This window comes from Malurus melanocephalus, unplaced genomic scaffold, assembly GCF_030028575.1.
Source record: "Malurus melanocephalus ecotype Western Australia unplaced genomic scaffold, MMel_1.1 scaffold_78, whole genome shotgun sequence".
Classification (NCBI taxonomy): domain Eukaryota; kingdom Metazoa; phylum Chordata; class Aves; order Passeriformes; family Maluridae; genus Malurus; species Malurus melanocephalus.
In genome coordinates, this window is record NW_026623310.1 from 2,467,861 (window position 1) to 2,494,722 (window position 26,862).

General features: G+C 41.9%; 1 protein-coding gene across 1 annotated transcript in view; it reads left to right on the plus strand.

Annotated features, from left to right (window-relative positions):
* The window catches only part of LHFPL6 (LHFPL tetraspan subfamily member 6), a 137,109-nt gene extending 120,437 nt beyond the window's left edge, over positions 1-16,672 (plus strand). The window contains exons 3-4 of the mRNA XM_057367438.1: positions 3,840-3,938; positions 15,972-16,672. Of these exons, the coding sequence (XP_057223421.1) occupies positions 3,840-3,938; positions 15,972-16,090 (218 nt within the window). The 3' untranslated portion in view covers positions 16,091-16,672. The remainder of the gene's footprint in view (positions 1-3,839; positions 3,939-15,971) is intronic.
* Positions 16,673-26,862: the final 10,190 nt, after the last annotated feature.

Genomic DNA, 26,862 nt, shown 5'->3' on the forward strand with positions numbered 1-26,862 from the left:
AAATGTCAGTTTTAACTTCACTGCCCATGCAGAACGAGGCAGCATCAGCCCTGTCGAAGTCACACAGAATCCTGCTGAAAGCAATGGGACATGACACACACATGCTCATACAYATAAATATATCTCAGGGCATAAAGCAACACTTCTAAAACTTTTTCTTGCTAACTAGCAGGATCTAAATCTTTGTGGAAGTCTTACACTGAAGGCAAATCCCTGAGTTTGGCCTGAACCTTGCCTGCAAGAAGTACTGGAGGACACAAGTGTTTTGTCAAAGGACACAAATCCACAACTGGTACAAATATATCACTATAGGGAACTGTCTGAAGGTGAATCAAAACCAGCTGAAAACCAGTGATATCAAAAGACATGTCAGAGCAACAGCTTTAAGACTTGCAGCCAGTTGGTACCTATGACAAAACAAATATTTACAGGCATAAGCCTTTTTGCCAGATGGGAACACAAACCAATGCTCCTGGCACACCAATGGTCTCTGAAAGGTGTTGTGTTCACTAAGAGAAGTGTGTAAGCTTGCCCGTGGCTTTATACCTTGTCTTTGCACATAAGCACACTGCCACTCATGCTCTGGGGTTAGGTGGCAGCAGCAGCTATAGGCAGCAGTTTCCCATTTGATCTTGTCATCCCAGTCAGTGCAGGCTGTGAGAGGAAAAGAAGCTCCACAGCTCTGTGGCTGGTACTCCATAAGGTAAACTCAGCACTGATAAAGCCCATACCCAGCTGGAGAGCCAGCTGTCACTGGGGTAGGGAGGCTTTCTGACATAGTTTTCTCTTATTTGGTTTATCTCTTCCTAGGAGGCACAGCTAATGGTGACGCTCAGTGGTGGGTGCTGTGGGCATGTTGTAAGGCAGTAATGGAATGGCTTTAAGGGCAAGCATGCAAGTGTSAGCTCCTTTGGAGCAACTCAGCATTACAGTATATTGAAGAGGAATTTTTAAGTGAAACGCAGAATTTCTTTTCACTGAAACTGGGCTTTGAACTTACAGACACGGGTGTACAGAAATGGGGGAAAAAAAGGTGTGACGGGGAGCTGAAGGAACCTGAATACAGAAGGAAATAAATTGTCAAGGTTTGTGATCACTCATCCAGTGTAGCACCAGAGYCAGCAAGAGTGAACAGGTACATGTGTTTGGAAAAGGATGGGCTGTGTTTGGAGAGTGGCAGTGGAAAGTGCTGTGAGAAATACTCGTGGGAAAAAACCCAAACAACAACCTGTTGCTGCAACAAAAGCTAAACAGAGCTGAAAACAAATATGTGAATGAAATGGGCACTAGACACTCTYGCCACCTGAGGAGAGTAATTGGCAAGGGCTGAGTAAGAGCTTGTTCAGGGTTTGAGGAGCAGCATTGTTATGCTAATATTCCTTTCACTTGCCTGCAGTGTTGTTGTTGTGCTCTCCTGGAAGAATTGGGCAGAAGACTTTCCCAGGACCTATTTGTGACGAAAGGGTGGCTGCGGTTTAATCTGGTCCAAGGCTTGCACCCGCCTGCCTTCCCTCCTACCCCCTGCATACATCTCTGCGCCCCTCGCAATAGAGCCCTCTGAGCATTTGCAAGGTTTCCCAGACGGTCTATTCAGGTACCCAAGCTGACTGCAAACAGCCCAGCCAGGATGGTTCACTTGAGCTGTGGCTGCCTGGGCTGACATCGGGAGCATCGTGAACACCACAACCAGTGTGGGAAGGGGTCAGAACCTTTGCAGGACTGACTGGGGCTGCCACAGTYCAGTGGTCTGTGAAGCTGTCCCTGGCACCTAGGTGCTCTTTCTCCGTTCCCCAGCCATTCTCATCATCAGTGGTGATGTTCTTCCTTGCCCCACGGGGTCCTGACCATTCCTGGCACACCGCCCATGCTGTCAGTGCTTCACAGCATCTTTCTTGCTTTAACAGTTCAAGAGAGAAACAGCAGGGGCTTTTTTGAGAGTCTTAGTCTGTCTCTAACAAATGTAGACCCAGTTTTAGCCTAAATTCTTTTGTCTGAGAAACATACTCCCTGAGAATTTAATTAGAAGTGATTCTCATTTACATGGATTCTACCAGCTGCCCTTAGTTCTACGGCCCTAAGGGAAAAAAAAACCAAATGATACTGTGAAAGATATTAGTGAGGACATTAGAAGCAACCATACCCAGGACAGGCAAAATTCTGAAAATATCTAGCATTAACATGTCCTTAATTGCTTTTCTCCTGTCACAGCTGTTGGGTGAGTGCTCCATCTGAGAGAGGGCAGCCTGAGGGATTTCTTCTTCATTATGTGAAGTAGATAGGGAGACAGGAGCAAGCAATGACTGCTCAATGAGGGAAGAAGAAGTAGACTTGAGCAGCAAGAAGAAATTTGAACTTAGTGGGGAATCTGAGAGCTAATATTGGGCTTAAACAGGGGCAGGTGTGCCTGGAGGAGCAGCAGAGAAGCTGCTCAGCTACTTTGCTAATAGCCAAGATGTTAAGAGCATTAAACATCTTTTGAAGAAAGATGAGATACCACTTCTGGACTTCAGTGCCTTGTTCGGGTGTGTCTTTGAGCAAATCAGGAACACAGAAAGGTGATTTCTGTATCTTACAGGGGCATCAGCAATACGAGAAGCCAAGGTATCTTGTGAATGGAGACAGTAGAATGGTACAGCAAACTCCAGGCCCTCAGCCATAATCCCTCTCAGGACTCCTGTTAGACTGGTGTGATGCCCACAGTGTCTCTGTCACAAAATCCAGGGCTTTTCTGCACTGGCAGCATGGCAGCAGAAGTGCTTTTCCAGGGAGSTCATGCTCCTTATTGTCAAGAGAGGTGGAGCAAGGTGATATGAGGTCAAGAGATACACACAGTCAGCCTGTGACAGCTCTAGGGCTTGAAACCTTGTGCWCTGCCTAGCGGGTAGAAGGCACCCCTGCAAGCTTGAGGACTTACTTGGCTTTACAACCTGTGAAGTGTCAGGTGCTCCAAGCCCATTATCTACACAGTGATTTGTTTCCAGTCCTGTAAATAAATCTGCCAAAGGGAGGCAACATTTAAATGTTGTAACATGAATTGAAATGTTATCTCTAGGCTGTCTGTGTAAGGTGCTTTGCCAGCAATACTGGCCTTTTGGCAGCTGCTGCAGTGACAGCTGAGAGTGCAATATGACAAAAATGCCACTTMCATAAAACAGTTGTGGTGCATGGGTGCATCACTGATTCCCAGCAAGGTCTTGTGAAGGGACAGGATTTGCCAAAGGACACCAGTTTGGGGCACCATGTGGGCTGGAGAAAAAGCATCTTTTGAATTTTAAACCAAGTATGATAATAGGTAAATGACTCAAGACCTCAGTTGTTTCAGCTGAATGAATTAAGAAAACTTTGTGGAGTGTGTACTGTGGTATGAATTGATCAACTGTTATGAAACCATTATTCCTTTGCTTTTGAAAGAGTGAAAAACAAAGCAAAATGGCAACAGATTATCATAAGTGTCAGTTTTCCTGATAGAACCTTGGTAGACCCTGGTTGATTGTTTTAATTAATCAGAAGCAATTGGCTCATAAAGGCTGTGATTAACACGCTTCTATTTAACCACATGTTGTTTATTCCAAACTGCATATTTAGCCATTCTGGAGAGTAGAAGAAGAGTCTGAAAACTCTCAGATAACAGTTTCAGAAACTAAGCATGGCTTCTGAAGCTGAACTGCTCAGGCTGGTTCCAGCCCACAGACCAGCTCTAAAACAGTGCCGCAGAAGGCAGCAGTCCAAAGTGTTTTCATCTATTTTTAGGAGGAGAGACTTCAATTCCTGACTGGCAGCCTATGTTTAAGCTAATTGCAATTGCTTGTATAAACTTTTACTTCCTTTTCTCTCCACAGGTTTGTTGATYGGCTCTGGTTGTGCCCTCTATCCTCTTGGCTGGGACAGTGAAGAAGTCAGACAAACCTGTGGGAACCTTTCCAACCAGTTTGAATTGGGTGAGTCATCACCAGAGCATCTCAGCCACATTAGACTCTTCTGTGTGTCGGCCATAAAAGCAAACTAGGACTAAGCACAGGCTTGGGAAGCAATCTACCTGTGTGTGGTAGGCTATTCATATTTCATAATTCTGGTATGGTGCCATGGCAGGGGATTTCATATAGATCTCTGGAAATATTTTCCAGGAGAACATTATAAATGAATATATATATATATATATATATATATATGTATGTATGTATGTATGTATGCATATTTTAAGAAATAAATAAGATTTAATAGTCTGATTTGATAGTTGCAATATGGGAGCTAAAACTCCCAGAAATCTTGACAGGGTAGACAAAGGCATCCCATCACAGCACAGGTCAGGTAATTCTCCATGAGTGCAGTTGGCTGTCTTTGAATTCTGGGATWTTTATGGCCTTCTAACACAAGCCTAGAGTGTATTTGTATGTTACTCACATACTTGGGAAGCTGACAAATAACACTTGCACCCTATCTTTGCCTTCTCCCAAACAAGATACTGGTCTTAATGTTGATAACTGCACTGCACCTGGAATGAGAGCCAGGGATGCAGCYAAACCAGGTTCACACCTGTGCTTTGTCTAGAGGGCTCTAGAAAACAAGGAAACAGCAGCAACCTAAGGGTTTAGCAATGTGGATGATCAGGATCTGATGTTAGAATGTATGTCRAAATCCTTGTTTATCGGGAAGGATCAAGGCAATTGCTGATACCCTTCTCTGCAAGTGTTCTCTGATCCTGAGTTGTTTCACAAAGAGGGGGATCTGCAATCCTGCTAAAGGGACTGGACACYTTGACTCCCCCACAGACTTGAGAGCTTCCACTACCAAGCAAACAGAAGTCCCTGCTTCCAGCCCCTGCAAGCTAAACCTTAGTTAATGTTAAAAATTCTTTCCATAGCTATGTGTGCTGGACTTTGTGCAGGGCCTAACAGTAATCCCAGTGCAAGGAATAGTAGGCAGAAATGGTCTCCTAGGGTTAACGACAAACCTGCTGCATTATCTCTTGATTTTACACTGATGTTTCTTGTCGGATTTCAGGAGTAAGGAGATTTGTTTCCATCTCAGAGGTGTTTCTTGACAGGATATGCAAATAAATTGAGGTTGAAAGATTAAAAAAAAACTGCTTTGGGAGAGTCCAGGCCACCCTCCCCTACAGAATTCCGGTGGTATTGCGAGTGCATTTGATCTGGCAGGGGACCAGAAATTCTAGTAACTAATATCAGCACCCAGCACTACAGTGTCACTGATGTCTTATCAGCAACCACCTATGGTGTTGCTCAGGGGGTATGTAATGTGCTCTAGAAGATTTACCTTGTTATTCAGAACTCTAATATCCTTCTGTGCTGTTGATATTAAATTTGCTCTTCAGCGAAGTATCAAAGTTCCTGCAAATTTTTTATTAACCTAATAACGGAAAGATTTAAATATGAAGGAGAGAGAGCAGTAAGAACAGTAATGTATAGTTAACTAGCAGGAAAAAAAAATCCAGAACTAAGATTTCCAGTTCCATGGAAGGATATATCAAAGGATGTAGCAGAAAGACTAGGCAAAACTCTGTGGTAACAGTTGCAGAAAAGATTCAGGTTAATTCTGTGTGGCAGCAGAAAGTAGCTCCTAGCCAGCCCGTTGAGCAGTACCCCCTTCGAAAGGCCAGCTGGCACCTCACTGGTGCACACTGATTCCTGCACACTTGGGCAGTGACAAACTATTACCTTAAACACTGTCATGTCCACAGTCAGAGCAAAGTCTCCTTCACTTCAGTCTTGGCTCATGAGTCAGATTTTTGCATAAATTGAGTCACTCTGGCATTAATGTCAGGGAAGAACAATGTCAGCTGGCAGCTTTGCTTCCAGGTACTCATAAGAACCATGAGAAGCTTTGCATTAACTGTGAAGGCAAGGTATTCTGACTGTGTGTTCTGGACCTGGGACACACAGGCCATGTGTTACACATKCCTAGACTTAACAGCAGCGCTGGTCTCTCTGATCTGCTGCAATCATATGTCAACACATTAATTAACAGATCATAATGAGAGCTGAAATTTGCGGCAGTGATTTCTGCTAGGCATCTCTGCTASTAAACATGACTTTTCCATTTACATTGCTGGTGAACTTAAATGCTTGGCTATGATTTTTTTCACTTAATGTCAGGGTCTATTTGATGGCATGTTATCAAAACCATCTGTAAAGAAGAGATACTGTCCGAGGGTCATTTAATAACCATGCTGCTCATCTTTCATAAATAGCTCCTGGTCTGTGATAACTCCAACACTCTAGGTCTTTTCTGAATCATTAGAGACTGGCATACTCGTTATAGCCTACGGGCCAAAAATGATGTTTCAAAGACTTAATCCTCCTAAGTCTCAAGACAAATTTAAGTAATTATTGCTTTCATTTGAATATTTAATTTGATTAAGCCACAATGATATGCTTTCTATTCCTGAGCCTGTGAAATGAGTTGTCTGAAGAATCACACTGCATTCAAAACTGCTCTCAGAAAATCCGAACTGCTGTGGGCCCTGCACTGGTTTGCTAATGGGAGAAAAGGTGATGATGGGAGTGCTGGTCCTGCCCCTCCTGCTGCTGTGGGTGCCAGTGAGGATGATATGAGGGTAATTCAGCATGCGTTTACTCTCAAAGGAGAGGGTGTTCRCAGGAATGCTGATCAGCCGACAGCATTCAGCCTCCTCCTCCAGGATGGCAGGGCAAGTGCTGCAGCCTGGGCCACAGGGAATTTGTGTGTGCAGCTGGGAACGGAGGATCAAAGCTCACCAGGATTGACCACAGAGCCACCAAAGGTGGGGATTCAGCACTGATATTTGCTCTGGACTTACAAACAGTGGGGGGAAAATCKTTGAGGTTGAAGGTAGAAGGTAGGTAGAAGCTAGAGCTGCCATCTACATTATAGGAGGATGAAGAAGAACTCAAGGCAGGYACAGATGAGGGACTGCCAGAGTGCTCTTGGGAAGAAGCTGAATTGTGCACTGTGAAATGTCAACCAGAAATATACTAGAACTAGTAATTAAATGAAAAATTTTGCTTAATCAAAACATGCCCCCATAACATGCTCATAACTAGAGAGAATAAATACATAGAAATGCTAAGAACACAGAAAAAAGGCCTAGTCTTTAGTGGATGTGCTAGATAAGAAATGCTTCTTCATGTCTTCAGGCACTCTGAAAAGGCATTAGATTAACAGGCACTCCAAATAGAGCTGAGATGGCCCACATTGTGAAGAGGGGRCCACTCCCTTCACCCCTGCCAAACACACACACATTTCTGTGTACATTCCAAAGCAACATTTAAAAAGGCTGCAGGAAAAACAGCTATGCCATTAATTTATGTGTAAGTGGATTTGAGTATTCTTTTCTAGAAAACCTGAGCTGACACTGTGAAATGCCCAGCAGTTTACTGCTCTTTAAAAATGGATATTTATTTGGTTTTTATTAAGTGAACTACATCCAAAGGGTTTACTTTAACATTTATGTATTTAATTCGGCTAATTTTTCCCAATCAAATAAAAGTGGTTGTGTAGCTCCATCTCTGACACACAAAGAGGAGTAATTCTTCAAATGAAGATACCCTGCCAAGGACAACTCCATTTGTTGATTAAATTACATTCAATAGATGAGCTGTTTTGCTAATGGGGATGGTGAATAACCTCCATAAACAGACAGACAGGGACWGGGGGTCCTGTAGAGGGGCTTGCTGCCTGCTCTTCTCTAGAAATATGGTTTTGCCATCATGAAAAGAAGCGCACTGATAGATTAGGCCTTTGACAAATGACCTCTTGCAAATCTTGTTGAGAGGTTAAGGCCGTGATAGGTCAGTGCTGTGCTCCTCTGCTTGTAGTTCCCAGCTGCCTAGCAGTCAGCATGATCTGTATGAGGGTCTTGGAGCCCTGCTCCACATGGAGCAGACTTCCCTTTGAAACGCTAGATAATGAAAGGGAAAAATCTTCTATCACTGTTCCTAGGGTGTTATTTCCTAGAAATAGGGCAATATAAATAAATGGGAGCAAGGAAAARGAGATGTTTATTTTTTAAACCAGCACGGTTGCTTGCTCATTGACCAAATCAGAGTCCGTACTCTAATTTGGCAACAGGCTAATAATGCCTGAGGTGAAGACTGGAGCAGGAAATGAGCAGTGCTCAAAGGGACTGCCTTTCTCTGAGGATGGATTAAAACCATCTTAATCTCTTGTCACCATGCAAACTGTTACTGTTATGTTGCATTATTCACAGCCCGAAGTTGCCTGCTGTGCCTGTGATGTGGCACAGCAGGACAGAGCTGCCAACTGAAGGGTGTGACAGTGAGTCAGAAACACAAAATCCCYGGGTCTGCAAAAGGAATTAGCAGGCAGTTTCCCAAAAGTAACTGTCATTATGGCATTTCATACCGCACATGTTCAATTTTGCTGAGCTAGAGGCACAAATACCATTTTGTTTTCATTTATAAATGTGACACACAAGAAAAACAAATGAAAAATGAGTGTTTTATCAGGAAATTCATTGAAGTGAGGGACTCTGCATTAAGGTGAGAGTATGCACTAAAGACTGCACTAAAGACTGCACTAGACATTTGCAAAAGCTTCCACATTCTGCAAGCTGTGTGAAGAAATCTTCKGAACTTGCATGCCTGTTTTAAAGGGGCAATGTGAGTGTACATGTTAAATACATTTATATTGGTTTTGATTGTCTAAAATCAATGTGAGACTTCATTTTAAGCCATTGATTTCTCTGGATGTGCATGTGGAAACTGCTCAGTTTTACATGCTGATTTCTCTTGTGATGGGTGCAGAGGCAGCCAGGCTCCACAGAAGGCCCCAGAGAGGTCAGGGCATGCTAAATTTAACTCACAAAATTGAGCCTCAGTTGTCATCTTGTGAAACAACAGTATGAGACCAATACCTAAGAGCCCAAACAGCAAAATGTTCATCTACAGTACGATTTACTGAAACATTGATGATTCAATGTCATCATGAGCCACCAGCTGCCACTTCCCAACCACCAGATGTATGAAGTGATATTAGGTACTTACTAAACAGAAAGAATGAAGACATGAAATTTAAGATAAACTCCATTTTTTGATGGAACTTTTTTGAACTGCTTGGAAAATATTTTTTGTTTCCTTGAGGAAATATGATAACTCTATCTCCACCTTCATGGTCAGAGACATCCTTGACCTGGGGACCCAGCTGCAGCAGCAAGCAAAGCAGATAGCCACAATCACACACGTTTCCTTGCCATCTGTGGCAGCCCGTCTATCTGTGGACTGCTGTGAAAGGGCTCACCTGGTCAAAGTCRCTGAGTGACTTAAAAGCCTGGCTCCCATCCTGAGCTAAACAAGCAGCTGGATTGGCCTCAGAAGCTCTCAGAAACTTGTCCCTTGAGGGATGGGGGGTTTTTTTTCAAATATCCTTATTATTAAGGGTCCTCTTTGCCACTTTTAGAGGACTTGAAACAGCTTAAACTGTTGATTTGATAATTACTTTTGCTGTAGAAATGTTAGAGTAAATGATCTTTAAAGCACTTTCAAAGCAAACAGTGCAGTTACTAAAAGAGCAGAAAAAGCCTACAGAAAGCAGTGTGGATATAAAAAAGGCTTTGTGAACTATTTAATTTGTCTTAGGTGGCATCATTTCAGCATCTGGCTGAGTGCTGACATACACTCTCAAAGAATCAAGAAAAGGATTTAGAAGGAACGAACATTTGTTAGAATCCTATTAAAGGCAAAATATTCGAATGTGTGCYTTTCTATAAGCAATCTGTCTGAAAAAGGCATTTTTCTTGTTTGCAGAGGATCTGCAAATAGCTGAGAGATTTCACACATTCATTTTTTTCATTTTTTGACTGGGGCTGAGCACAATCTTTACAAGCATACTTGAGCTGCAGCTGCTGAGCTCTTAGATAAATGGCTGAGTAAATTATGTGCTAGTAAAGGAAGTATTCCATCATGAAACATTTCCTCTTTAGTGCTACCCAGATAGTTTCCATTCTTAAATCTTTATAAGCCTTTGGTGGCTATATCAAGGTACACAAATATTCTGTCTAACATAAGGAGAGACTATTTACAAAAGCATGTAGTGACAGGGCAAGAGGGAATTGCTTCAGACTGAAGGAGAGTAGGTTTAGATATTAGGAAGAAATTCTTTACTGTGAGGGTGGGAGACACAGGAACAGGTAGCCCGGAGAAGTTGTGGATGCTCCATCCCTGGAAGTGTYCAGTGCCAGGWTGGCTGGTCTGAGCAACCTGGTCTAGTGAAAGGTGTCCTTCCCACGGCAGCAAGGATGGAACAAGATGATCTTTAGGATCCCTTCCAACCCAGTCCATTCTATCGTTCTGTGATAAGGCAGATACCTTTGTTGCCAGAAATAGACAGGGTCACAAAAGAGTCTTCTGCAGTTGATAAACATAAGCAGGAGCATCCAGAAAGGGAATCACACCACATGGAGCAAATATCTAGTCCTCTTTGTTATTCAAAAAGGGTCTGAACTAGTTGTTTGGAATGCCTTCACAGTGAAAAGGGAGAAAAAATAGATGCTATGAGAGCMGGGTTCAGCTGTTGTACTTTGGATGTTTACTTTATGGAGAAATGCAACACACTTTTGTAAGCGACTTTCCCTCATCATCGTCTCTGAAAGGAGTCTGTGCTACTAGTCAGTGTGAATCTCGGCATTGTAGATGTCCAAAGAGAGGTGAAATTGATTTCACTTCTGCAGTCGGTGAGTTTTCTGCTGACTTCTTGCAGGAGACGGAGAGTGCTCCTCATTAGCAGCAAAAAAGCTTTTTGCTCTTGGGAATTTCAGCATTGTAATTGACAYTAGGTATTGGTTTCTCCTTCATTGCTCCGTGATAAATACACACCTACAGCAAGCTGGGGGGTTGATKAAACAAAATTATGTGATCCTCCTTAAAAGGAGGGTTTGATCATCTGAGTGAGTGTCTGCACACAGCAGGACTAAAGAATTTCAAGTTGGCATTTTTTCCACACTTTTTTGCACTTCAGAACTTCATGAAATTTTATGTATTTAGTTACAGACCAATTCTAGGTAACCAAAATAGGAAACTATACATGCATTTAAAAAAAGTGTATTTTTTCACAAGATAAATCCATTGAGAAAGTCATATCTCAGCAACAGAAAAATTAACCAGCTCCACTGAATTTATTATTTTGTATCAAGCTGGGCTGCAGTTTTACCTTATATAGTGTTCTTTCTTTGTTTCACCTAACAACTTTAATTCTTTCTGGATGCTTTCCAATTTTCTTTTCCTGCTTTTGCAGCTGRCTTCACATGACAGTTTTTCATTGTTGCTGTGTCAAGAAAAAGATCTTCAGCTATTTAATTTATCTTGGCTTTGTTTCAAAATAATTTTGCCTTCTTATTAATTTGCTGATTATCTTCTACATTCATTTATGTTTTTCATATTTCCAAATCCCTGTATATCCCTTAGCATCACACTCTTTATTTTTTTCTGATTGCTTTTCCAGCATCCTGATTGATTATATGAATTCACATTCTCTACAGTAATGTACTCTCATGCGAACCTGTTAATTAGAATTCCTGCACAACTTCTTGGAAATAGGAAGTGCAGGTTTTATTTTTGAAGGTATATAATTTGTACTCTACAGTCTGTCTAATTCCAAAACCTTTTCTTCTTCTACTCAGAAAATAGGCTGTATTTAAGGTTAATTGATTAGAGTTTGCCAAATACTCCAGACTGCAAGTCCAAGGATAGTCTTAAAATTAACAGCTAAAAAGGTACAAATATTTAAGACACTAAGTCTTGCAATTAACAGGTTTGCATCCAAGACACTTTCAAATTCATATTCAGGATATGTGGCAATTATTGGTTATTTTAGATGGAACCATATGTTATTTCCAAGACCTCGATAACTATATGTGATAATTATTTATAAGGCATCATGAATAGAAATCCTGGAAAAATTATGTTTTGGCAACTGGATCCTGGCACAGCTCCATGGTAGATCAAGTATCTGCAGATTTTCTGTTGCCAAATTTTACTCATTCCCAAATTTTTCTTAATCTTTCTTTGCCTATATATTCAAGAGGAGGAGGGGAACAAGGGGATGGATATTATGGTCTTGAGGATCACATYAGAAATCAGGAAAAGGTATGGAAGTGCTTTCTAGTAAGTTCATTCATCTCTGCAAAACTACCTTTCACATTTACTGATTTCTTTTGATTTAGTAAATATGGATTTAGGASCATGGGACTCTTTTCTGTAAATCCTCTTTTGATAGTGTCCTTGTTCACCATAATTTTTGTCCTGTGTCCTCAGGGACCATGATTTTTCTCAATCTTCTTAAAAAAATATGCAATGTTTCCAGTCTTTCATTCCTTTATTTGCTTGGAAAATCATCACCTATCCATATAGCTGTAAGATCCATGATTCTGTTATTTCACTGTTCATTCTGATAGTCTCTTGCTGACAATCTCAAAAAATTAAAAGTGAAAACAAATTTCTTAATGGTTGGTTACAAATTTACCTTAGTCAACTTGGACAGTCTTGCTTCACTGAGCAACCAAGAGCTCCAAAAGTTTATGTTCTCTTAAAAAAAAATTAAAAAATCTAGAATTAATGAAGTGCTGAAGTGCTGAAGCCACATCTTTTCTCTCGATACTGACCTGTCAGGTAAAGAATGATTTGTTAAAAGCAACACCAGTTCTGTGCAGAGAAGCAAGCTGTTGTAATGCATGTCATCTCTATCAGCTAGAAGAGCACTTCATCTGCTGGGAATTTATTTTGGCACAAAACTAAATCTAGCCCATCTTAGAAGCAAGAACATGTATAGATTCTTGCTTGCATCTCCACACCCTCAATGGATGGGCACTCTTCAACATTTGTATATACATGTGTGTTCCAGTGCATCCTTAAGGAAAACAAAAGGTTTTGTGCCTTTTTGTGTATGTGAAAATTGACATGGTTTCAATAACTGCTTTATTTCTATCAAGTATTTAGGCAGTGTTGCTTTTCATTTTAGAGTTTTGACATTTAAAAAAAGGGAAGCTGCAACACTGAATTTCTAATCTTTTATATGACAGGCTCCATGAATGCAAACTGCTCTACTTCATGGTCGAAATTAAGCCCCAGTTCTTCAAATCTCTTCACTATTTGCTTACCACTGAATATGTGACTAGTCCTGCTGATGTCAGTGCAGTAATAGTTCTCAAGTTTGCTTTGTATAAAGCTTCCTGTTTCTTCTAAAATGAGTGTTTTGTAYCAATGTGAAGCAGAAGTAATTTTACAATTTAAACTGCAACTAAATTACCCAATTATTGATAACCAACAACCTTTCTTTAGGATGCAGTAGACTAAAATAGGTCATGCATGTGGTGAAATGAGAACAAAGAGGAAACAATAACTCTAAAATGTTTTCCTCCTTGTGCAATATGGAATTGTAAAAGGYGTGGCATTGCTTCATTTTGACACGTGGCTATGCAGTGCAAGCATTCATTGCAATGGGTGCTTTTSAGATGGATTATCTCTGGCCTTGTACCTTTACTTACCTATACTTGCAATGAAAAGTACAGCTAAGTCCTATACCCTCAGACACCTGCCCTGCTGCAGGCTCTTCTTCAGCACAACAGCTTGAAATTCTGTTCTGCTCAGCATCATCCAAGCACARATCGAGCTATTCTGTCTGCAGCCTCCCATTGCTCTTGACATGGGTTGGAAATAATGGCCAGGTTTATTGCTGTGTTATTATTGCTCTAAGGTCAAGCTCCCGGCTCTTTCATCCATTCTCCTGCTCTCCCATTCTTTCATTTGTTCATCTTGACCCAGCTCACTCTTGTGAACTACACTGCATTTGTTAGATCAAGAGGCTGCCTGCCTGATGTGCCTCAGAGCATTAAGTAGGGCAGTGGTCCTTTGGGTAAATGGAGCATGGTATGGAGAAATAAATGTTATTCTCTTCAGCCAAGAGTGAATGTGTGTGTTGTATCTGCTGAACACGTCTCTGACSCTGATTTAACAGTTCTTTCTTCTTAGTATGTATCACACACACTCACTCCCACTGCCAAGGTACAAAAGTTGAAGTCACACCATACGAAAGGTCATATTTACTTCATTCTATCCTGCTTAGGTAACAGCTTTGGGCAGTGCTACCAGGTGAATCTTTAAACTGTTTTTAAAATAGCATTTTGACATTTAGTTTCTCTATCTGGAAAAATCATGATGAGAAAAATTTACTTTTTCAAGCTACAACTACAGTTCTCCAGTAGTTTTTGGAATATTTCACCATTTTAAAAGATTTACCAGATAGAGTCCATCTTATCACAAGAAATGCTGTAGCACACCCTACCCTGGTATAAACATGATCATTTTCAAAGCAATCCAGTGGGTTTAAACATCTGGTGTAGGCTTAAGTCTGTTTTTGAAATTCCCAACAGAAGCTAAGGACRGGGTGTGTACACAGGCAAAGGAATAGGTATCCATCCCAGAGACAGGTCTCTGGGAGAAACTGCTGTGTGATTGGGCAAGTGTCAGCATTGGTGACATCATTGCCAAGCACTTGACAACTTTACAGGTTTTGTGATGGCTTTCTCTTCAGAAAGTCAGACTCTTTGTGGTCTTCTGTATGGAAGCCAAGAATGGTGCTGTCTACAGAACACAACTACATGACAAAACCAAGTAAATCTCTTTGTCTGCTCCTGCACATTAAGGAGAGAAGCTAGTGATCTCAAGCTGAGGCCACACAGCTCCTCAAGTCCTCTTAGTCATATCAGGATCTTTGTTTCATTGGATATTTTTTAATAAAAAATTGTGAGGGTTATGAAGAAAAAAATGAAACAAGTATTATGCTTCCTGCTGTGGTGTCAGCCTGAGATCTCCAGAGTGACCAGGAACATAAGTGTAGCTTCTCACTAATATTTCCTTACAAAGCCTGCCAGACAATCTCTGCAGATAGTCAGTGGCAATGCTGTCTGCCTTGAGGCATGTGAGTGCCTTGGACATGTGAAGATGAACAGACATTTTGTGTTTCTTGTGCCTAAGGCAGGATTAGCTGAGTTGATGATTGCCTGAACCTGAAGCCTGGCCCTCAGGGATGCCATTGGTACTGAATATCAACATACCATCTATTCCTAGATGGAAACTRTTGGTACCTTCTGTTCAGGAAGAATGGTTTATACTGCTTTTGGGAATGCTGGGAAGCAAGTGTTGTACTGCTGGTTGTGCCTTACTGAGAGCACTCACTGCTCAAAGCAGGGTGATATCACCCGAGGTGTCAACAACACAGGGAGATCCTCAGTGGTAACAAGTCCCAAGCACTCAAAAAAGACAAAGATGATGCAGCCCAAGTGAAAATTGGCTGAGTAGCAGCAGGCATCTCCTTGTTTTTGGAGATCTCTGAAGAGGCTTCCTCCCTGCTGTAGTTGCTGTTTCCCTGATCTTCTCCCCTACTGCAGGCACAGTACCTGAAAGGGAAATAATAATTTTATGGTCCAATATAGCCTTCCCCAGCACCATTTACTGATGATGAATTTGACTGTATAAAGATACTGAGGCCTTTAAATGGATTCAAAGCCATATTGTGATACTCGTTAGACAGAAGATCAGTGCAGTTTTCAGCAATGACTTGTGACCTCTGATGGAGATAAAGAAATTTGTTTATTTATTTTATTTTTGGGCTCTATGCTTCCATTGCCACAGCAGCCCCCATGTAAGCGATCCCGATGCTGCGCTCCTTTGTGGATGGTCAGGGTGGATGCCTGTGCGAGTGGGATGTGAGTGGGGTGTGAGTGGGTCCCCACACTCTGGGTTATGGTCACCCAGCAGTCTGCAGCCGCATMCCATTCCAAACCCCATCRCTGCAGCTGCAGAGCSTGAACAATGCCCCAYGTTCCCCATCTGAGGTGGGCGTACAAGGGGGCCGAAATCTCAGAGCAGTGTTTTCCCGGGCGGGTAGCAGGGAGGGTGGCGGCGCTGTCACATCCTTGCCCCTGTGTCTCGCTGACCCGTGTCCTGCTGTTTACCTTGCAGGGACCTGCCACATCGGCTGGGCCTACTACTGCACGGGCGGCGGTGCGGCGGCTGCCATGCTGGTGTGCACCTGGCTGGCCTGCTTCTCGGGCAAGAAGCAGAAGCAGTACCCCTACTGAGCCAGCCCAGGCACCACCGTGCCAGCTCGTCCGGGTCTGCTGGACAACAACAACGGAACAAGGAATTTTGAAGTGCTTYCTCTCTGGAGCAGGATGACAGGTGGACCCAGGGTGGCAGGGGGCTGAAGGGCAGCTTGAAGCCACCCGGCTGGGCTGGGCAGAGACAGGCACTCTCACCCGAGCCTGCTCAGGGTCTGCTCCACAAAAATATAAGCAAGGAAAACTCTGCTTTGGCAAATGGTGAAATTCTGCATGCACCAATTACTGGGTGGGCTGGTGAGGGGCGGCAGTGCCCCCGTGCTGGGAAGCACCCAGCAGCCCCTCGGCGCGGCACACCTGAAAGCACACACGCACACACACAGATGTTGACCATGGCACAAAATAAGTAGAGAGGAAACTTTTTTGGTGCGATTCTTCTTTTTCTGCCTTTATTTTTTTCTTCCCCTCCCCCTTTTTCTTTTTTAACTTCTCTCTGGTGGTTTAAGACTCGGTGTTGCAACACTTTTTAATCTATACATTAAACTTAMTAAAAGGACCAATACCACTTTATCAGTATTTTGTATAATCTCTAAACATTTTTCTTCCCCAAACATTTATCCACTGCTTATTCAGCCCTATGTAATTTTTATTAAGCCTCTGTGTTTTCAGCRTTATTACAAAATGCAACATAATTACTTGGCATATGTACCCTTCCTATAGTACTTTTATGAAATGCAGTAAATGGACGTTTTTCTGTCCATTGRAAACTCCACTCACAGTACTGCAGAGCTCTGTTGGTTACGTACAACTGACAGCAAACTTCTTCCAGACATAGATTTCTGTTGCTGTTATGTTTAGCTCATTGATGTGGTATTGTGCKGTAYCATGTTTATKATTTCAATATTCATTTTTGTAAWATATATATATATAATATGTGCTATTTTATGTTTGTATTTGAAAAATCTCTGTAAATAAATTTTTCTTGATCAATACTTGCAATGCATGGTCATGCCAGTAGTTTAAACAGCCCCTTCCCAAGTCACCACTGGAGAAATGCGCAGAAATAACCATGACTTTATAACCTTGCTGTACACTTTTACTCCATAAAACACACACTTGTTTAGGGTTCAGTTACATTCCCTGAGGATAGACACCTACTGCCACTGGAGGCATTCTGGCATATTCCACATTTTTGCCTGCTGCTGTCAGGTGTCCTGAAGGATTTCANGGTCAGGGTGGATGCCTGTGCGAGTGGGATGTGAGTGGGGTGTGAGTGGGTCCCCACACTCTGGGTTATGGTCACCCAGCAGTCTGCAGCCGCATACCATTCCAAACCCCATCGCTGCAGCTGCAGAGCCTGAACAATGCCCCATGTTCCCCATCTGAGGTGGGCGTACAAGGGGGCCGAAATCTCAGAGCAGTGTTTTCCCGGGCGGGTAGCAGGGAGGGTGGCGGCGCTGTCACATCCTTGCCCCTGTGTCTCGCTGACCCGTGTCCTGCTGTTTACCTTGCAGGGACCTGCCACATCGGCTGGGCCTACTACTGCACGGGCGGCGGTGCGGCGGCTGCCATGCTGGTGTGCACCTGGCTGGCCTGCTTCTCGGGCAAGAAGCAGAAGCAGTACCCCTACTGAGCCAGCCCAGGCACCACCGTGCCAGCTCGTCCGGGTCTGCTGGACAACAACAACGGAACAAGGAATTTTGAAGTGCTTYCTCTCTGGAGCAGGATGACAGGTGGACCCAGGGTGGCAGGGGGCTGAAGGGCAGCTTGAAGCCACCCGGCTGGGCTGGGCAGAGACAGGCACTCTCACCCGAGCCTGCTCAGGGTCTGCTCCACAAAAATATAAGCAAGGAAAACTCTGCTTTGGCAAATGGTGAAATTCTGCATGCACCAATTACTGGGTGGGCTGGTGAGGGGCGGCAGTGCCCCCGTGCTGGGAAGCACCCAGCAGCCCCTCGGCGCGGCACACCTGAAAGCACACACGCACACACACAGATGTTGACCATGGCACAAAATAAGTAGAGAGGAAACTTTTTTGGTGCGATTCTTCTTTTTCTGCCTTTATTTTTTTCTTCCCCTCCCCCTTTTTCTTTTTTAACTTCTCTCTGGTGGTTTAAGACTCGGTGTTGCAACACTTTTTAATCTATACATTAAACTTAATAAAAGGACCAATACCACTTTATCAGTATTTTGTATAATCTCTACACATTTTTCTTCCCCAAACATTTATCCACTGCTTATTCAGCCCTATGTAATTTTTATTAAGCCTCTGTGTTTTCAGCATTATTACAAAATGCAACATAATTACTTGGCATATGTACCCTTCCTATAGTACTTTTATGAAATGCAGTAAATGGACGTTTTTCTGTCCATTGAAAACTCCACTCACAGTACTGCAGAGCTCTGTTGGTTACGTACAACTGACAGCAAACTTCTTCCAGACATAGATTTCTGTTGCTGTTATGTTTAGCTCATTGATGTGGTATTGTGCKGTAYCATGTTTATKATTTCAATATTCATTTTTGTAAWATATATATATATAATATGTGCTATTTTATGTTTGTATTTGAAAAATCTCTGTAAATAAATTTTTCTTGATCAATACTTGCAATGCATGGTCATGCCAGTAGTTTAAACAGCCCCTTCCCAAGTCACCACTGGAGAAATGCGCAGAAATAACCATGACTTTATAACCTTGCTGTACACTTTTACTCCATAAAACACACACTTGTTTGGAGTTCAGTTACATTCCCTGAGGATAGACATCTACTGCCACTGGAGGCATTCTGGCATATTCCACATTTTTGCCTGCTGCTGTCAGGTGTCCTGAAGGATTTCACCAAGACCTTCCTCATTTTGTCTTGGCTGCTACAGACTCAGAATTTCACACAGAACTTTATATTCCAGGTTAGGCAGCTGAAATAAGCCTTTATTTCCTTAATACCAGTAACTCTGATCAAATACCTGCCAGGCAGCATTCTCTGCACAATACACTGGCATTGCACATAAGAAACTTTAAAAATCAATTCTTTATTTTCTTTATGTAAAGCAATGTGAACTTATCTCGTGGCAACTTGTAAGAGGTTTTCAGTCATAACATTAACTAATGTTATTCCCTTTCAAATTTGTTTTTCTGGTGCTGTTTTCCCAATATGATATTTCTTTTGTGTGTTTAAGTTACCATGTATGTTCCAGTTGCAGTTCTGGTGGTTAGTAACATTTAGAGCTGAACAAATCTGGCATCATGCCGTTGCTCTGTGCATTGCACTGGGCAGATTTTCAGAGGTATGTGGAAATAGCAATGTCAGCTTACAGTGATCAATCCTGATATCACTCAACTGAATTTTATCAAGTTTCATTATAGGCTAAGCACTATTTATTTGCTTTATGGTACTGTGCAGTGAAAACAAAATTGTACCTTCCCGCYCTCAGATTAGCCCATAATAGCTCCGTCTCATCTGACTGCATTTCTGCTGGGGAGCACACCAGCCATGCTGTGGGGATTTGCCTCCCCACACACTCTTCCAGTAGCACCAGCAGCAGTGGGACGTGGAGCTCTTCCCTCCAGATTCCAGGTTTTAAGGCTCATCYCTTCTCTGAGCACTCAGGACCATACCCAAACCTGCTGTGGGAAGTCAGCAGCACTCCATATATCCTCATGGTAAGTATGAAATGTACCTGTTAGGGTTGTGGATTGCTGCTTTATGAAAACTGAAGGAGATATAAACTCAACTTTGACTGTGGCTCCCCTGACTCCAGTCAGATCTTCAGCAGGTGTATCTCAATAGAAAAATGCTGCCTTTGTGCAGCGTATTAGTGTGGAAACATGSCTTTCCCTCCACTGAAACTGTGGTTGGCTATAAAAAGTTTCTGTGACTTGGCTATAAATATATGTGTTATATTCCACATTTGACTGTCTCAAGGTTATATCCTGGACCATGCATCATGAAGAGCACTTTGACTTTTTTTAGATTTTCCTGGGCTTGGGTTCAGGCTTGATTTATCATGACAAACTGGAACTATGCAATTACTTCATGAAGAAAGTTAGGGTTTTGTTGCRATGCAATACCATTATAGCATGACTGGATTTCTCTGAATTTGTATACAATCTCCTTTTTTTAATTTGGGCTTGAATAAAATGTCAATTTTTAATAATCAAGCCAATGACATATGCTGCACCTGCTTTGAGGCTGTTTATCATACAGTCTTCAGCTGCTGTGATATGAATAAACCAATCACRGCTTAATTAGGTTTGTCCACATTTGTGCATTTTGGGGCTGACATCCATTTTGCACTAGAATGTAAATACCATTTATTATCATGGTTATCAAGCCTCACAGCTACAAACTCTAGTAACTTAGAACTGGTAAAAGATTGTTTTGATTTCACARTATGAAGTGTTGTCGTGGGTTTAAACCTGTTTTTCCCTAATCCCGGGTTTCGGCACCAAAACTGTCGTAGTCTGAACTTGACTGAAAGCCAAAAACACACAGTAACATTCCCTCCCCACCACCAGAGAGGCARAAGGGAGAGCAAAAAACCCAATTAACACTAAAATTTATGGCTTTTAGATAACAYAGGGGAAAGAAATACATTTGGAAATTTATTTCAAAATCTCATTCTTTGGGTGATTATACACTTCCTGTGTTCCAGACCACCCAATCAACACACACGTCTGAGGTCTTAGACCACTTCCAAAAAACACTTGGGAGCTGCAAATTGCATCTGCCACTCTAAGCTAATACAGGACCTGTATATACAGAAACAAACCATATGGTCACAGGCTATTGTTCATTATCAGAAGCTATTTTAGGACCACAGGATAACTCAGGTAGGAAACAACCTCAGGAGATCTGTGTCCAACCCCCTGCTCAAGGCAGGGTCAGTCATAAGGTTACAACAGGTTGCTTAGGAGTTTATTTCACATGATTTTGAAAACTTCCAAGGATGGAGATGCACAACATCTCTGGGCAGCCTGTGCTGCTGCCTGACTGTCTCAGCAGAGAATGAATTTTCCTTGTAATTGATCTCTTGTTTCAGCTAAAGATGATTGTCATTCATCCTCCCACCAAGAATCACTGAGAAGAGTWCATTTCCATCTCCTGCCACCTCTCCATGAGTGCTGGGTCGCTGCCCTTGGGTTATTGTGTCCCCTCCACAGCCATCATTTCACCAGGCTTAGTAAGTCCTGAACTTTGGCCTCCAGTACCCAGGCTCTAGAGTTTCCTTTCCAGAGTCACTCCCCATCCAGGCAGCCCCTGAYCTACATCACTGCAGGGCCTTCTTCCTTCACATGTGCAAGATTTGGCATTTGTCCTGGTTTTTGCAAGGTTCCTGTTATGCCTCCAGACTGTCTTATTTCCTGTGGGTGGCTGTCCTACATGTCACTATATCACCTGGTCCCCCCAGCTTGGTGTCATCTGAAAACTTGGTGAGAACACACTCCTCTACTGGTTAAGCCATTGCACAGGACAGGTTCCAGATACCTGTGGACACCCCACTCACCACAAGTCCAACCAGGAAACATGACCCTCTGAGCCTCATCATCTAATCAGGCTTTTAACCTCCCAATGCAGACCATATTATACCAAACTTGATGCCAAAAAAAGGGGAGCCTGTGTCAAAAGCCTTGCTAAAATCCATGCAAACATCCACTGCTCTTCCCTCAGTCACAAATCCAGAGCTTACACCATGGTGGGTCAGGAAGAGCTTACTCTGAATAAATACAACTTGACTGGAAAGGTAATTCATGTATAAGCTTGAGTGGGGCAAGCGGAGGTGGAAGAACTTGATGCAACTTTATGTGAATAAGTTTAGTCTTTGAAATGACTGCTGGAGARCACATTCCCCACCCAAATCTCAAAGACATGGGGACTTTCCCTATGCAGTTTAGCATGCTCTGCCAAGACTCAAGTCCTAAGCACCAGCACAATATTTCCTGAGAGAGAAAATGCAAATTCTGTGATTCAAGCATTAAGTCAGTCATGTCTGCATAAATATGAGGCATGTGAGAGCTTGTCTGGAGCTGGAGAGAGCATTAAGCATTTTCATCAAAAAAGTCATTGCTTTTCGAGACTTACATATTAACAAAAAAAAAAAAAAAAAAATCAGTACATGCCAGAGTTTGCTCTCTCTCCAAAACACAAATATATGTCTATGACAAAAATACCCAGCCTTTAAAAATGTTTTGAAATTATAGGTGGCTTAACCGCTCTATTTCCTTTTTCTTGAGAGAAAATCCAGGAATCAGTTGTAACTGCAATTTATCTGTCATTCATTGAAATAGTCTGTGAAAAATATCAAACTGAATGACAAGACAGATAATCTGTACATCAACATAAGCATTAATTTTGCTCTACATACTTAACCTTTCAGAGAGACAATGGTGAAATTAGATACATCTTTTTTTAGAAGTGACATTTATGTGTAATCCCTTAAGCAGACAGGATTTTAAATATATGCTTTTGAGTATTAAGTGTTTTTATTATTATTCTTTAAATAATGATGGATCAGAGAAAATAAGGAAAATTTTGAAACAGTTTCGAGCTCACTTGTCTTAGATACAGGAATGATRGCTATTAGGCTAAAATATGGCCTTTTTCCATATTTCTCACCAGGACACGAAATATTTTATTGAAATTTACATGATATTTTGGCCGACTAAAGACAGGCTCTGACACCTTCTGTGGGCAATTTTGAGACCTTTTAGTCTGCTAGGAGTATCTGCTGTGAATGTCAGTATGTTAGGTATATTCTATGTTATGCCAAGCATATTAAATTAGGTAAATGGAAAATTATAGGAATTCTGAAAGGAACATATGGCACAGCTCCRCGATACATATCTACATTACCAGAGCCCAGTGCATTCCTGCCTGATTTCCTGGCTGCCTCAGAGCAAATGAACTGTAAGTTACTCTGCTTTAAGCATCTTCCATCACACAGGAACACCTCGTGACCCTCAAATAGCTCCTCACCAGGCACTGTGGCCCATGCTGAGCATCACTAGATGCACGGTCATCTCTAAATATGCATCAAGGGTGATTGTCTCCCCAGGGTAATAAATCAGTTCAGCTTGTTGGAATGGCGATGGCAAGGCAATGCTAGAGCATGGAAAAGTCTCACCTGAAGCCTCACCTAAATCAAATGCAGCCCTGGGTTAGCAGGAAGGAAGCTGCTCGTGCCTTGGGGATGGAAGGAAAGTTTGCTGTCACCATGGAATGCTCCTGTCTGCAGTGAGACTTGTCAGCCCAAGGAGTGAGCCTGTGAGTCTGTAGCCACTCAGRTAACTTTACAGACATTTTTCTTATGGGGCACAAATGGGGGCCAGTGCGYGACTTCCCAAGAGCACACATTAAGGACAAAGAGTGCTCCCATCTAGCTTGTCTCTCTCAGAGGCAGTCTGACCCGGGGCAGAGGGAAATGCCTGTAAAAACCTCCTGCAGCAGCCCTCATGMGTGACTGCTGAACCAACCCCAGCCCCAGAACAGAAGCCAAGGTGTTCTGTGTGCCCCATGTGCATTTGAAAACTGCAAACAGCCCTGCTCTGCATGCATAAATATCTTCATCCTCTTTTCATTCTCCAGGAGCTAYAGGTAGCTTTGATTATCCTCATACCAGCCAGCAAAATCAATATTTAAGTACACTTAATGAAGAAATAAAGCACATTTGTTTGGCTTGTAGAGACAGAGTCATGCTGTAAAGCAGTTCTGCTCCAGCTCATCACCAAAGAATTGATTATTTCATCAAGTAATGGGCAGCCAATTTCTACACAGGAGTGGGTGATTTTCTACAAATTACTCTGCCTCTCAGCCCCAGAATTTTATCTTGTTTCCTAAACCTCTGCCAGATGTGACCACTTTTCAAAACCTYGGGCTTTTGAAGGCATGGTACCTGCTACAAGGAAAGCAAGCTGTTTGTCTGAATACTTAGCTTCCTATTAAGGATTTCAGTCCTTCAAATAAGCTTGGACCAAACTTCATGACTTTGATCCAAAAATTATAGGAGCCTATGGCAAGTAGTCCACTGACTTAAGTCAGGCATGGATTCAATGAAAAATTCTGTAGCTATTTTTTATCTGGCTTTATATTATGTTTTGGTAAAGCGTCCATCTTTTTCCTACGGAAAAAATACTGCTATGCATATACACACATTTTTTAAGAAAAAAAATCCCTATATCTTTCTTGGTTTTGTACTTATCTAAATGTTTCTTGTGATCTGAGAATGAACTAAAACAAGGTTCTACAAAAGCAAAATCTATGTGGGACATAATATTGGCAATTAGTATTTATTTAGGAGTAATTGGATTAAGTCTTTAAAGATCAGAAGTTCTTAATAAAATAATGTTTTGTATTTATTTTCCAGATTAAAAAAAACCCACTGGATTCGAATAATAAAGGACTTTTTTTTGTAAAGAAAGCCATCTGTGCATCCTTATCTTGCCTGTTCCAGAGGAAGAAATTGCAAAGTGGATTAACAAACACAAGGAACTTTTCAAAAGATATAAAGCATAACGTGCTATTGATGTCAGGCTGCAGTTCTTAGCTGATAWTACCAGGCTGGGTGGGTCCAAAGGGACTCTTTCTATGCCAAATGGAAATTATAAAGAATAGAAAGTAGAAACATAGCCATATACTGGGGTGGGGGGTGAGGTAGTAGTTTACTGATGACCCCACTACAGGGTGGTAGTAGATAACCCATGTGTGTGACTCAGTGTTGCTCAGTGACTCTCTATATGAAACATTTGGTTTATTCTTGTCCATATTATACTGCCAAAAGTACCAGTGACCTTCTACTTGACCTTCTATTTGACCAGCACCTAGGACAAATATTTCCCAATTTATCAGTAAGGACCATATGCTTCCCTGCAATAAAGTAACTCCACTTTGCAGCAAGAGTAAAGGACTTGCTTTTACTCAATGGTGGTATCTTTTGGTAGGGATATGGAGAAAGGAGATCTCAGTTAAAACACAAGCTATAATTAGGACAGTACATTTGAAATGATGAAGTGTTTCTTACCTGGAGCTCTGTGGCTATATTAAGAATTGCAATGTGAGTTATTTGTTTTCAAGTAGCTGTCAAYGTATCATTTTACACTTCTAGGATTAATACCTAATTATGGTGCACACAGAAATTAAAAAGACATTAGAGTACATTACTACAYCTACCTCTCTCTCTAGCTAAAATCAGAATTCACAGAAAATGAATTCTGTGTGCCGTACAGCCATCGCARGAACTGCCTCTACTCCAGGGCATATTTGTGAGCAGGGCATCTGCTCCTGCTCTCCACATCACACTCTCCAGACCTCTGCTACAACCTGCTGCTGCAGAGCATGGCTGTCACTGCTGGAAGGTTTCAAGCAGTTTCTTGCTAACTGATCAGAGTACCTTGTTTTGGGATAATCCRTTACCAAAAGATTAAGGGCTTCATTTCCTGAGCAGTTCTCACACCCCACTCTCTTGAATACCATTGAACAATACTGATCTGGTAGTTGTCATCACTAATAACTATTCTGGGGTGTTTTTATAGTGCTGGGGACAACAGTACCAGGGGAAATCACACTGCAGGCAACAGACCCACCTGTGATAAGAGGGAAGAAGTTTACTTTCAGAAGTAGAATATAGAAATTAAAGGCAGCCATGCCCAAATATGCAGTGACATTTCAAAGAGGAATCACATTAAATGTTTAGCTTTGCAMTGAAATATTAATCAATCTGCATTTGTCCATGTGTAGTAATTGTATTCGCTCTCTCTGAGGAGCTCAGCACTGTCTGAAGAGTTACTCTGGTTTTGTCATGTACTGGTGAGGAGTTTCACAGCTCCTCAGTCTGTAGGTTGTCATGCCTGCTCATACTATCAATACCAAGGAATGTGAATTATAGAGCAAMTTTCTGGGCCAGCCTGATTTTCAAGGAGGATCCAAAAGATATTTTAGCTAATGGAGTCAGATCACCAAAGCATACCTTTCCAGATTTTATGTGACCTGTGACTTGCAGTGTAGCTATGCTTAACTTGCAGCTGTCAAACCAGTAATCATAGACTTAACAGATGACTAGATAGAAACTGCCGAAAAATGATAGCTCTCAGCAAGTAATAGAAGCTGAAAACTTTTTTTCAAGCAATGTTGATATGAAAATTTAGGCACTCGAATGAAAATGGCTGGTATTGAAATTCCAAACATGTCACCAGATTGTTGATATTCAGTTTTTCAGTAACTTCTGCTTCAGGTAATAGATGTGATTTTTTTTTCCAACTTATCCAATATTAGGAAGATTGARGCCTAATTAAATGTTTATTAAGCCTTGCACTTCTCCATTCTTCCTTCCTTTCCATTTTTTACTCCTACAGTCACTGATCTTCCTTGTGRAAGCCATTGTATTCACTGGTATAGTGTCACTCCATACCTGGACATTTCAGGACTGTTCTTTTGAAACAGGAAARTTACAAAAGATTAAACAGCTTATTTCATACACAGCATCCTTTGGGAGACACAGCAAAACTCCTGTGAATGCAGCACTCGGTGCTGTGTACTTCACTGGCCTACATAATTAGGAAACACTGCTGCCTGAACCTCCTTCAGACAGATGATTTCAACAGTCAAGAAGTAARTGTACTTAGAAGCAAAGCCTGCTGTTTCTTTTTCATTGCCCCTCATRCAGCAGGACCATTCAGAGCTGCCTCAGCACAATTACAAAATATTCTGAGCTGCTTGGAGCCATTTCAGTCAATCTGAACATATATTTCCTTTCATGRCAATGCAGAGTGAAGGTGCTGACAGATCCTAAATGCACTGTTC